Here is a 14,087-nt window from a genome sequence, read left to right on the forward strand (position 1 = left end):
TAGTTTATAGTTATGGGGGTCCAGGAGGGCGAAGCCCCCCCCCCCCCCCGGAAGCTTCACAATTTTAATGATTTTGAAGGCTTTGACAACCACTTCTTGAGCAAGTCACGCCTTATAAACTTTCATCACAGTACCTTCTAATAATGCTTAAAATTGCAAGGTTTATCGTTTAGGGGGTCCAGGGGGCGAAGCCCCCCGGATGCTTCACGGTTTTAATGATTTTGAAGGCTTTGACAACCACTTTGAGCATGTCACGCCTTATATACTTTCATCAAAGTACCTTCTTATAATGCCATAAAAAGCATAGTTAATTGTTTCGATGGTCCAGGGGGGAAGCTCACAGCATAATGACAAATGAATACAATATAATGATAAATGCACACAACATAATGACAAATGCACACAACTTAATGACACATGCACAGAACGAAATGATGTTCCTACAGGACAAAATGTAGTTTACACAAAACAACTTGGTAAATGCACCTAACATAAAGACCAGTGCCATCAGAAGGCAGCATTGGCGTTCCATAGGAAAATAAGTACTTTTGATTTCATATTTGTAACACAGACTGATTTTATTAAAATAACATCGAAATTTAATAAATGGTTTATTGGTATTGTGAGTTGGACTAGACACCATGTGAGTATTTATATTAAATTAAAAACTTTATGTTTGCGTAATCATGGCATGCGTTGAAAATAAAAGCAAAGTGATCATATTTTATGACAGTGAAGGCGCAAGCAAAACGTCGAAACAAGAGGCAGATTCATTGAAGTTTTTAATTGAAAAGAATGGGGGATACACATGTCAAACGGACGATAAAATACGGATAGATGGAATCGGAACTACCGAAACTCCTCGTATAACCATTCACAATTCAATTGATACGAATGACAGAATCATCATTCTTATAACAAACCAATTTGCTTCAAATTCAAAAGGATGGTTCACGTTTGCTGTTGTGTCTGCATTGGAAAACATCATGATTCATAAACATTTACAACTTGTTGTCGCTTACAAAGGGCATCGACGTGAAGATGAGTCAACTTATATGGTGTTTTATTGCGCACAATGCGGTAGGAATGCTTTTCTGTCATTGGGCATTGTAACCAATGACACATTATGGGGCTCAATATAATATATCATTGCGACAATATGAGTAATGAGACTTAAAAGGCATGGAAAACTATTAGTGATTTGACATTTTAAGGCACAATAAACTATGATTCAAGTGACATTATAATTTATAATAAACTATCAGTCATGCGACGGTAAAAGTCATGATAAACTTTGAGTCATGTTATATAACGAAGCGTGATAAACTGGCATTATAAATTATGAGTTATGTGACATTATAAGGCATGATTAACTATGAGTTATGTTGCACTATAGGGCATTATAAATAATGAGTTATGTGACATAATAAGGCATGATAAACTATGAGTCATGTTGCATTATAAGGCATTATAAACTATGAGTCATGTTGCTTTATAGGGCATTATAAATTATGAGTTATGTGACATTATAAGGCATGATAAACTATGAGTTATGTTGCATTATAGGACATTAACAATTATGAGTTATGTGACATTATAAGGCATTATAAACTATGAGTCATGTTGCATGATAGGGCATTATAAATTATGAGTTATGTGACATTATAGGGCATTATAAACTATGAGTTATGTTGCATTATAGGGCATTAACAATTATGAGTTCTGTGACATTATAAGGCATTATAAACTATGAGTCGTGTTGCATTATAGGGCATTATAAACTATGAGTCATTTGACATTATAAGGCATGATAATCTATGATTTATTTGACATTTATCATAAGGCATGATAAACTTTTAGTCTTATAACATTATAAAGCACGATCACTTATGAATCATTTAGCATTATAAGACATGATACACTATGAGTCATGTCATATTATAAAGCACGATAAACTCTGAGTCATGTGACATAATTAGGCATGTTAAACTATGAGTCATGTTTAATTATATGGCATAATAAACTATGACTCGTGTGGAATAATAAGGCATAATAAACTATGAAGCATGTGACACAATACGACATTATCAACTATTACTCTTGCGACATTATAAGTCACGATAAGCTATGTGTCATGTGACCGCTGTGGTTAATGCGACATAATGAGGCATGTTGAATAATTCGTCATGGAACGATACGATTAACCGGTCATTATAATTAACCCATTTATGCGTAGCGTCCTGAAAATAGGACATTGCATAATGCGGCGTCTCATCTGGGTCTGCGCTGTTTGCTTAAAGGATTTTTTGTAAGAAATATTTTAAATATAGAAATAAGTATACTCGACATCCCTTATTTTTATAATTGATCCAATTTTGAAGGATGGGAGAGTCCACTGGGCATAAATGGGTTAATATGACACTATGAGTCACAATAAATAATGATTCAAGGGACATTATAAGTAGAGATGAAACAGATTCACCTTTTAACATGATTGATGTATCTGTTACAATTGTCTAGTACAATTTAACCTGAATTTAATTTCATGTTTAGTGCAATACATACTGCCAAACAATGCTTTAGCCAACTTCAATCAACATTTCATTCAGAAAACGGGTATGAATAATATGTCATTAAGCAAAGTTAACATTCCTTAAACCAGTGCCTTAGTTGTCTCAATAAGAGATGATCTGTTGTAGATTGGCATGTCTTAGTTGCGGAACAAATTAAACCGGTTATCTGTGTGGAATGGGGGCTATAAACTGTAATTAACTTGCGATAACAATCAGAACATAACAAAACAATACTCTATTACATCCAAGTCTTAAGGACCCAACAATATAGTATATAGATACTTTGCTCTGATAACTTTATGTTGGTCCGCATATCTGATCTTTTGTTAACCAATCTTCAAGACATTTTGCTCTCCAAAGTGTCAATTGTATTAATATGATCTTTATTAGTTGAAATCTGATCCATTAAGTAATTTAAGTAAAGCTCGACTTTTATGTTTGAAATATATATAGTGGGGCTATCCTACTCACCCCGGCGTCAGCCTGAGCGTTGGAATGCTAAAGTTTGCGTACCACCTCAAATATTTTCTATGTCCCTTGACATATTTCTTTAATATTTTGTGTACTTCTTAACCAACATGACCCCAATCAATAAACAAGAGCAGACAACTGTATCTAGTATTTTGTAAGAATTATGGCCCTTCCACTTAGAATATGCATATTATTGATAAATCTATGTTAAAGTTTGCGCACCACCTCAAATATGTTCTATGTCCCTTGACATATTGCTTTTATATTTTGCATACTTTTTACCAAAATGACCCCTACCTTTAAACAAGAGCAGACAACTGTTTCAAGGATTTTGTGAGAATAATGGCCCTTTTTCCACTTAGAATATACATATTATTGATAAATCAATGTTGAAGTGTGCGTGCCGCCTCAAATAATTTCTATGTCCCTTGACATATTGCTCTTATATTTTGCATACTTCTTCACCAATATGACTACAATCTATAAACAAGAGCAGACAACTGTATCAAGGATTTTGTAAGAATTATGGCCCTTTTTCCACTTAGAATATACATATTATTGATAAATCTATGTTAAAGTTTGTGTACCACCTCAAATATTTTCTATGTCCCTTGACATATTGCTCTTATATTTTGCATACTTCTTCAACAATATGACCACAATCTATAAACAAGAGCATACAACTGTTTCAAGGATTTTGTGAGAATTATGGCCCTTTTTCCACTTAGAATATGCATATTATTGATACATCATTATCTATGTTTAAGTTTGCGTACCACCTCAAATATAATATAAGTCCTTTGACATATTGCTTTTATATTTTGCATACTTCTTCACCGATATGACCACAATCTATAAACAAGAGCAGACAACTGTATCATGGATTTTGTGAGAATCATGGCCCTTTTCCACTTAGAATTTGCATACTTTTTATTATTGATAAATCTATGTTAAAGGTTAAGGTCGCCGTGGTGTAATGGATATGGTGTCCGCCTAGCGACCGGGAGGTCACGGGTTCGATCCTCGCTGTGGGAGCGTTCTTTCGATCTCCAATATAGACACCAAGTACTGGTTCTAGGCCCATGAAACGGACTGGAGAGCATTTCAACTAAGTAAGAATTACTTTCTATGCAATCGAGCTAAAATAAATAGGTTTAAACTAAATCTATGCTAAAGTTTGCGTACCACCTCAATTATGTTCTATGTCCCTTGACATATTGCTCTTATATTTTGCATACTACTTCACCAATATGACCACAATCTATAAACAAGAGCAAACAACTGAATCAAGGATTTTTTGGGAATTATGGCCTTTTTTCCACTTAGAATATGCATATTATTGATAAATCTATGTTTAAGTTTGCGTACCACCTCGAATATTATCTTTGTCCCTTGAGATATTGCTCTAATATTGTGCATACTTCTTAACCAGTATGACCACAATCTATAAACAAGAGCAGACAACAGTTTCAAGGATTTTGTGAGAATTATGGCCCCTTTCCACTTAGAATATGCATATTATTGATAAATATATGTTAAAGTTTGTGTACCACCTCAAATATATACTATATACCTTGTCATATTGCTTTTATATTTTGCATACTTATCTAACAAAAAGACCCCAATCTATAAACAAGAGCAGACAACTGTATCAAGCATTTTGTAAGAATTATATTCCCTTTTTATACTTAAAAAATTGAAAATTTGGTCAAGTTTTGTGTTAAGATTCCCTTTTTTCCAAACGTATCAAAGCTATTGATTTCATACTTGCAACACTTACTAAATATCATAAGGGGACTATGCGGGCAAAGTTATGTAACTCTGACTGTCATTTTGAGAGAATAGATTTAATCGAAACTCGCACGCTATAGGGTTTTCCGATTTCTGAGCGCGCGTGGGAGGCACAATATGAAGAAGTGAAACTCCAGCTGCTGGAGCAGTATTGAATTCTCATTAAAAACAATTAGTTGGTCCTTTATTAAAGGCAAGTGACCAATTGCCAAAACAGAACAAGACAGCACAATACAGCACAATACAAACCAACATAAACACAAAATATGAATAAAGCTGGGGTCACCGCCTTGGAACGGTCAATGCAAAGCATTGGGGGATCATACCGGTTATAGGGCGCTCAACCTCACACTTGGCCCAGCAATATTCATAATACATTTAAGTGTAAATAACATTTAACGTCATAGCATTGTAACTCAAATCAAACAATAATAAAAGGGAATTAAAACGCATTCAATTGATTTACAATTTAATTACTCAATGATATTGAAGATACCAGAGCAACAGAGTTACAACTTTTTGACGAACGATTAAATGAAACTACAAACAAGTGTCAACTACATTCCTTCTTTATAGAAAACGATTGAAGAATATAGCGTCATTAAGTTAATATGTCAGATAATCATCGCGCAAATACAGAAAGAAGCAGCAATAATGGGTGTAAAAATTCCATATTACATTGCTTGGTTGTTTATGTGACTGCTAAAAATTAAATTAATAATAATTAAATAAAAAAAGAAACGCCTATCAGAGAGAAAATATAAATACAATTCAACGTTATAAACCCAATGACCTATGCATATAGCTTACAACTGGAAAGTTGATCGTATGACGTTAAAAAATTCATGTTCCCAGGAACAGAGAAAGAGTTATGACGTAATTGACAAGCGAAGACACAATGACGTGAACAAAATCCAAGGGCAGTACTGTAAAGTAATAATACAACTATTAATGGGGGGGGGGGGGGGGGCTACTGCAAAATTTTACTATTTTACTACTAATTAAACAAGTTTAGTTGATTAAATATTAAGAATCAAATACATAAAAATAGTAATTCCATTAAAGTGACATTATTGGAATCAAACAGTATATAGGTGTTTTGAATACAAACATTGGCATAAATACAGTTATGACCAGAAACGTCGATATCCGATTCAAATTCCATTCAGTTGTGGATAATAAGTATTTAAACGACAGTAGTTTTTCTTTTAGGAAATGTCAAAATTCCAGTCTGTTGTTGTTATTACTATTACTATTATTATTAATAATTACACATAACGAATCTTCTCACTGATATACATGTATGTCAGACATTTAATACAGTATTATAGTGTAAATACACTGTTCAGATGTACAGTCGCTTATACGAATGAGTCCAATAGCTAACATCATTAAAAGAAATGAAAAACACTTTAAAACAGACTTTGTCAGCTGTATGGTAATGAAGGAACCTATACAAATGGCTTGACATATCCAATATTTCTTCTGAAAAACATTAATGATGTTCTTGTTTTTTTGGCATGCTTTATAGATATAGCAAATATAGAATAATAAATAATAATGTATGGTAAAGCTCTTAAAGGATGTGTCTTCTAATCTTAGGGTTTTAGTCTTAGTAATTTTTTTTACTTTTCAGATTAGATTAACGAAAAGCATCACAATAGAGCTATATCAATAGATATATAAATATCCAACTGATATGGAACGATACATTAGTTATAGTATAACAAATCGACTGAGGATAGTAAGGTTTTTGTTGTTTGGTACTTGTCTGTATGATTTTAAATATATTTGAATAGTATAATATATATACGATGGAGTAAATTTCTTGGTAGTTTCGTTGACAAACTTTCATTAAAACTGTATGCCCAGGCCTACGCAAAGTATATGCAATAAAATAGTTACGTGACCGAAGCTGTATACATGTACATGCAGTATTATATCTTGTTACATAGAAGTCTTAGAAATTGAACATGATCGAGATTAGTTCATCTAAAGAAAAATGGTTGAATCATGGTATTTTTATCAACTATAACTAACGTTTGAGCAGAAAAAATTGTGTTTATTTTTCAGCGATAAGAGAAATTATTGATTCACTCTCTTTTAAAATATGCTATTCAGCTTTTGTTTGTACCTACCGCGTGTGCTCAAATATCGGAACCCAGACTGGAGAGTTCCGAATAACAACTATTATGGCCCCTTTTATACTTACATAAGTGAACATTTGGATAAGTTTTGTGTTTTGATCAATTTTACTCCAAAAGTGTCATAGCTATTGCTTTCAGACTTGGAAAACTCGCTAACTATCGTATGGGTCTGTACATGGCAAGTTGCATAACTCTGGTTGGCATTTTAATGGAATTATGGCCCTTTTTGTCTTAGTAACTTTGAATATTATGTTAAATTTTGTGTTTAGATCCACTCTCCTTCCTCAGTATCAAGGCAATACTTTCTTACTGTTATGAGGGTACTGTACCTGGCAAGTTTAAATTTGACTTTGACCTTTGAATGTAAAATTTATAAATTGTGTTTAAATTGCCATAACTTCTTTATGTGTGATCAGATTTGATTCATACTGTGACAAAACAGCAATTACCTGACATACCACAAAGGACTCCACCCAAACATCCCCCACGCCCTCCCCCCCCCCCCAGAATCCCTCCCAACCCCATCCCCCTCCCAAATATTTTGTTTTCCTTTTTTTCTTATTTTTGAAAGATCATCTAATAAATGACCATACCCCCACATTATACCCACTCTCCAACCCAACCCCCCCCCCACACACACCCAAAAAGATTTGTTTGTTTCTGAAACATGGTTAATTTAACCCACACATATTTATTCGCTCGGCTGTTTTTGGAGCGAACCCGAAGTATTGTTATAGCCAGTTCGTCCGCCGTCCGCATCGTGCTAAAACCGTAGCATTGGCTCAAAAATCAAAGTGCTTCCAACTATAACTTTGCAACTTCATTTGTAGCTGCAATTTGATGAGTTCTACATGCCACACCCATTTTGGGGTCATTAGGTCAAGGGTCAAGGTCACTGTGACTTCTAATATTAAAAAAAATATTCTGACAAGCTTTCATTTATTCAAAACTGCACCCGCAGTTGAGTGTTGGCACCCGCTATGCGGTGCTCTTGTTAATTTTAGTTTTGAAGGACCGTCCAACCATCCCACCCAAGCAATTGCTATCAAACTTGAAATAAAATCTAATTAGATTGTTTTATATCTTTACAAATTTTCAATAGCTTGTGGAAAATATACCTGAACTCATAATCGTCTATCAAGTACAACTTCTTTAAAACATAAGCAATCAATATGTTTCAATTATGGCCCTCATTCACTTAGAATATGACTATAGTACCTTGACCTTATTGAATATGAATTATTTCCTCATGATGGCTAATGTTATTAAAAAAATATTATGTCAAGCACTTGAATAATCGAGCGCATTGTCTTCTGACAGCTTTTGTTGAGTTTATCACAATTTAATAATTTCATTAGTTATTTTAGTCATCACCGATAACACAACTACCATATGACACAATTTTTAATTAATCAAGATATCCATTATTATCCCCACGCTTTTTGAAAAGTGTGTGGATATTGTGGTTTTCTGAGCCGTCCGTCCGACCTGGCCACTATCTTCAAATTGATACTGAACCTCTCTCATGGCAATACGGTCAATTTCAACTATGCATGGCCCCATTACCAACCCTGGGGCGCCCCGCCCACATAGGCCACGCCCACCCAATATTGCCTTTTACTATATTGTCTTCAAGTCTACACCGATTCACGTCAAATTGATACTGAACCTCTCTTATGACAATACGGTCAATCTCAACTATACAGGGCCCCATTACCAACCATAAGGCGCCCCGCCAATAAGACCACACCCACCCACAACTGCTTTTTACTATAATTTCTTCATTTCTACACCGATTCACTTCAAATTGATACTGAACTTCTCTTATGACAATACGGTCAATCTCAACTACATGTATGCATGGTCCCATAACCAACCCTGGGGCGCACCACCCACATAGGCCACAGCCACCCCAAATCGCCTTTTACTATAATTTCTTCATTTCTGCACCGATTCACTTCTTATTGATACTGAACTTCTCTTATGATAATACGGTCAATCTCAACTATGCATGTCCCAATTACCAACTCTGGGGCGCCCCTGGGTCAAACATGCAGCGTTGGGATACGTGTCGGCCTCTGCCGCGCCATTTCTAGTTAATCTCGTGTATATGTGCATCTTTATTGTGACGGAATTGATCGTTTTTTTCTGTAACAATAGTTTTTCTTCCCAATTCGGAATACTCATGGCTATTGGTTATATATTGATATTTTTAATCGAACTATATCGTTATATGAGAATTTAACCTTTTAAGAGTTTGCAAAGAACAAGAATTGGTCGGAGAAAGGCGATGGTCACCGACAACAACATAAACTACTGATTGGAAAATTTCTGCTGGTTGTACCAAAAACATGCACTGTCCCACAGCAGCTTCCATCAAATCCAGCAGCAGACATTGCTATTTCGAATGTGGAGCATTTAAGTTTGAGAGAATACATGCCGGTAAAAGCAGATTATATGTCGTCACAATCAATTAGATAAGGCACGCGAACGTAAGTATATAATTGTATAAACAGGTTTTACGGATTAAAACAAATCCCATCAAACATAGAAATCTCAATTTTCTTAAAACCGAATTAAACTGTTTCTCTTTTTTTATTATGAACATGTGTGTGCAAGCTGGTATCATGTATAATATATAAATACTAACCGCATGCTCACAAGTTTTACAAAGATTTTACAATGCTTAAACACAAATAATATTTTTATTATGCCTCCCTTCGAAGAAGAGGGGGTATATTGTTTTGCACATGTCGGTCGGTCCGTCGGTCGGTCGGTCCGTTCACCAGATGGTTTCCGGATGAAAACTCAAGAATGCTTACGCCTAGGATCATGAAACTCCATAGGTACATTGATCATGACTGGCAGATGACTACTATTAATTTTCAGGTCACTAGGTCAAAGGTCAAGGTTACAGTGACTCGAAACAGTTAAATGGTTTCATAATGATAACTCAAGAATAAGTAGGCCTAGGATCATGAAACTTCATAGGTACATAGATCTTGACTGGATGATGACCTCTATTGATTTACAGGTCACTAGGTCAAAGGTCAAGGTCACAGTGACTAAAAACGTATTCACACAATGGCTGCCATTACAACAGACAGCCCATATGGGCGCATGCATGTTTTACAAACAGCCCTTGTTTTCAATATGGTTATCATAACCGAGGGACGTGTGTGATTAAATTATATATTTTAATTACCAGCGACTTTGATATAGTTTTGGTTTCGTGTATTCATGCTTTTGAAACAAATGAAAGTGTTGTGTTAAGACAAATATGTTTGTGCTGTTTCAAGCTGTATTAACATCTAAGAAATAATTTCAAACTCTAAAAGGATCAACCCATGTTGACACGACATGTTGTGAAGAAATACCTGAAATCCCTAAAAAGAGGCCGAGGTAGTGATATTTCTCATGCATTACACCCATACGCTAGGGTTTACTGATATTATTTAACATTGTGTATTTGTGTGCCTTGATATTTATATTGGTATCATAACTAAACTTGTTGTGTGTTTTGTCGTACCTGTAAGATATTATAATAAATACAAAGCCATATTTAGGACCATGTGTACTTATCAATAAACATTCGAGACAAGTGATTAATTTTTAGCTCGGCTGTTTTCGGAGAAAACCCGAGGTATTGTCATAGCCAGCTCGTCGTCTGCCGTCCGCCGTAAGCCGTCCGCCGTCCGCCTGCGTCGTGCTAAAATCTTTACATTGGCACGAAAATCAAAGTGCTTCCACCTACAACTTTGAAACTTCATATGTGGATGCACCTCATAGATTTCTACACGTCACACCCATTGTGAGGCCACTAAAAGAAAATAATCTGACAAGCTTTCGTTTATTCAAAACATGCACCCGCAGCTGAGCGTTGGCACCCGTTATGCGGTGCTGTTGTTTTGTATCCGGTGGTCGATTGGCCAAGCATAGCCACTTAAACGCTTGCTTGTATCAGCTTCAATTTTTAGAACGAGGTGTACGTTTGTGCCCAGGTACCAACAGTGCTGACGGCCATATTTCATCTTTCAATGCAGCATCTTGACAAAATTAATGTTGCTCTTGTTTACTGATACAATGCAATATATATTTCAGATGAAAACGATATTCCTGTCGCGTTATGTAAGGCCTCTACGGCAAACGCTAATAAAACAGCTGTGAAAGGAACTGCTGATATTAGAGCTGGAGTTATTTCCGATATTAAAAAGGTAAGTGCACACAAAGGTAGCCAACTAGCAAATTCAGATGTTTTATCACAGGTGTATTTTATGTGTATTTTGCTTAACAAGCACAACGTTTCTTAATTTATCAATACTTGATATGTTTACTTATATGTAATGTGTATATGTTGATTTTAAAGAAGGAGTAAGGATGATAACCTCGTTTTTCCATCATAAGAACGGCTAAAATATTCGTTTGCAATTAGATAACGAAAACATGAGCAATGCCTACATGGACTTCGCTAAATTCATAAAGCTAAACCCTACACAAATGCAAATATCATATTAACAAAAATATATAAGACAAATTAAATAAGTTGTAATTCTATTGTACATTACATTACCTGAACAATTTTAAACACTTTATTATTGAACACTTGTCTGGGTTTTGTTAAGATAATAAGGCTAGAAAGAAGAGATTTTAATTGTACCCATTGACATCTCAATTTATTCCAGGAGAGTGTTTTCATATCCTGTTTTGATATTGATAACGATTCTCGTGACGAGATTGCAAGAGAGCTAGATAAACATCATATTCGACATGAATACGCAACAGTGAATTCCAGCCGGCTCTCAGAAGGTGACAGTCGAACAGGCTGGATAATAGTTAGTGTCTCGAAGAAATTACTGAAATCTGGTGTGTTTCGTTAAATCTCATGAAATGCCTGACTGCCGATGTTGATGAAGGCAAACTGAGAGTTCTGCTTGTATTGCGCAGCGGTGTGAATATCTTAGATGTTCCAAGGTTTGTTCGATGGGTTACATGCTTCAGCGAAGATGAAAAATCATACAAAAACTGGATTGAAAGAACAATTTCAGGTAATTAGTCTCAGCATATGAGTTATTCATAATTAAGACACCACACAGCCAATTAACTATACTGGAATTTAAGTAAATATTTACTTTAGACTAAATGTAACATCTTGCTTGTGTTTTAAATCGTTCTGATATTATAACGCGCATATATCGTTTCTGCAAATCTTGGATCTGACAAAACATGTATTGTATATATGTATTGTATAGAATGAACATCATATATAGATACAGTGTCTGTATACAAATAGGCGACAGAACATGGGTATGTCACGTACATATGATACGATAAACATTTCCCAATAGAAAATGTGTACTACAATTGTGCACGCAGTCCAACTACTTAATATAAACCAGCGCATAATTTGCGACTTGCTCTGTGGAAAGGTAGCATGTGTATAGAGTGTTGTCAAAGATTAGCCAGTGCAGTACGCACATGCTAATCAGGGACAGCACTTTCCGTTTAACTTGAGTTTTGCTAAGAATGAAATTGCTCTAAACGCACGATTTAATAACAGCAGAAACTGTCGACACTCTACGCACATGCATTTAAACCCATTTTCTAAGAGCGCGACACATTTATATGTGGTTATTTACAGGAGCACCAGTAAATATTGGGAGGGCACTTCCAGCAGGGGATGTAATTCCAGGCTCATGTTGGGCCTATGTCTTGAACTACCTGAAGATTATGCTGACGACCAGCAGTAAGTGTCATTGTATTAGGGGCTTTTATTAGTTCCGCAGCGTAGATAATGGTTTCAGTGCTACGGTTAATTATTAGTATTGTCAAGTTTATAAATCACCTGTGTTTTTAGTTTTGAAAATAACGAATCGTCAATGGGTGTTTTTTTTGGTTTGAATGTATTGAAGGAAATAATCAATACGCAGAACACAACAAAGTTCGTACTATATTATACTTAGACCTAAGTGTTATAAAATACAGAAAAATAATGCTATGTTTGTATAGGTATTAATAAAACAATTCACGACTATCTAACGAACAAAGACCTAAACTGCGGCTGCATCCGTAAACTAATAGTGGTGTGGGTCAAGTCGTGCGATATGGAGAACACCATAGACATGGTTGCAAACAAAAGGTACACATGTTTTGATAAATACAGTAAAATATTACTATAGTTAGTTAGTATCTTATAAAATACTAAAGTGATATGCATACGTTTTTTGTATTTTATTCAAATGTATTGTAATCATATCATAAGCAGGACCAAACGTGTTTTATTTGTCTTTCCATATATCAGTGGTAGTTATGCAAATATGTTTTCAGCGGTGGGCGGCGTAAAATTGCTAGCAGCGGTCCGATAAAAGTTACAGCAAATAGCCTTGGTGGACAGACAGGCAGACCATTTGATGTGCATATGTTCAGCTAAACTGACGAGTCAATTCCAGTCAATCAGGTAATCCATCATTGCATAAATTTGCAATTATGTCGCTGTAGTGTATTTAATTTATATTAAATAGCCATTGTGTTAACATTGTGCAGTGCTCCATTGCGTCACATACTGTGAGATTATACATGATTCAGACGAAACTGGCTTGCAACTTTAGCAGTACAATTCAATACAAAAGTCAATTAATTATCAATTGTTAATGTAACAAGCGCATCGGTCTAAATAACGTTAAATATCCATTTCACAAAATACCGTGCAATTGTTTATTGAATAGTTAATAGTTTTGTTCATGATTCAAAAGAGCATATATTCATGATTTCAACCAAAAATTTAAATGAAGGGCCATTTAACTTCTTTATGAATGTATTGGACAATTTATTGCAAAAGGACCATAGATCAATACTAAGTTGGTATCAGAAATACACTGAAATAAACATCAACAAAGAACATTCATACATGTCGCATGCATACTATTCATATGTTTCTGATATACAGTCAATGCATTGAATATAGCGACTTATACAAAGCTTAAACTTTAGTTTTGAAGTTTTCTAATATATCTTACACGTCTTTAAAAAAAAAAAAGAGAGCTATACTAGTCGTCCCAGCGTTGGCTTCGCCGTCGCGGTTGTATAAATTCTTTTTCTTATAAAGCCA

General features: G+C 35.0%; 1 protein-coding gene across 2 annotated transcripts; it reads left to right on the top strand.

Moving 5' to 3' along the window:
* Positions 1–541: 541 nt before the first annotated feature.
* LOC127845390 (uncharacterized) lies at positions 542–13,431 on the top strand. Of its 2 annotated transcripts, XR_008033202.1 has the most exons (8): positions 542–643; positions 4,001–4,156; positions 9,237–10,384; positions 11,084–11,196; positions 11,665–12,027; positions 12,621–12,725; positions 12,989–13,118; positions 13,307–13,431. XR_008033202.1 is itself a non-coding variant. In XM_052376271.1 (5 exons), exons 2-5 carry the CDS (start codon positions 11,865–11,867, stop codon positions 13,407–13,409), a joined length of 501 nt encoding a protein of 166 aa, XP_052232231.1. In that variant the 5' UTR covers positions 10,945–11,196; positions 11,665–11,864; the 3' UTR covers positions 13,410–13,431. The 2 variants fall into 2 exon arrangements, 1 of the variants encoding a protein (XP_052232231.1); XM_052376271.1 differs by lacking the exons at positions 542–643; positions 4,001–4,156; positions 9,237–10,384 and having other exon boundaries at positions 10,945–11,196.
* Positions 13,432–14,087: the final 656 nt, after the last annotated feature.

This window comes from Dreissena polymorpha, chromosome 9 (genome assembly GCF_020536995.1).
Source record: "Dreissena polymorpha isolate Duluth1 chromosome 9, UMN_Dpol_1.0, whole genome shotgun sequence".
NCBI classification, from domain to species: domain Eukaryota; kingdom Metazoa; phylum Mollusca; class Bivalvia; order Myida; family Dreissenidae; genus Dreissena; species Dreissena polymorpha.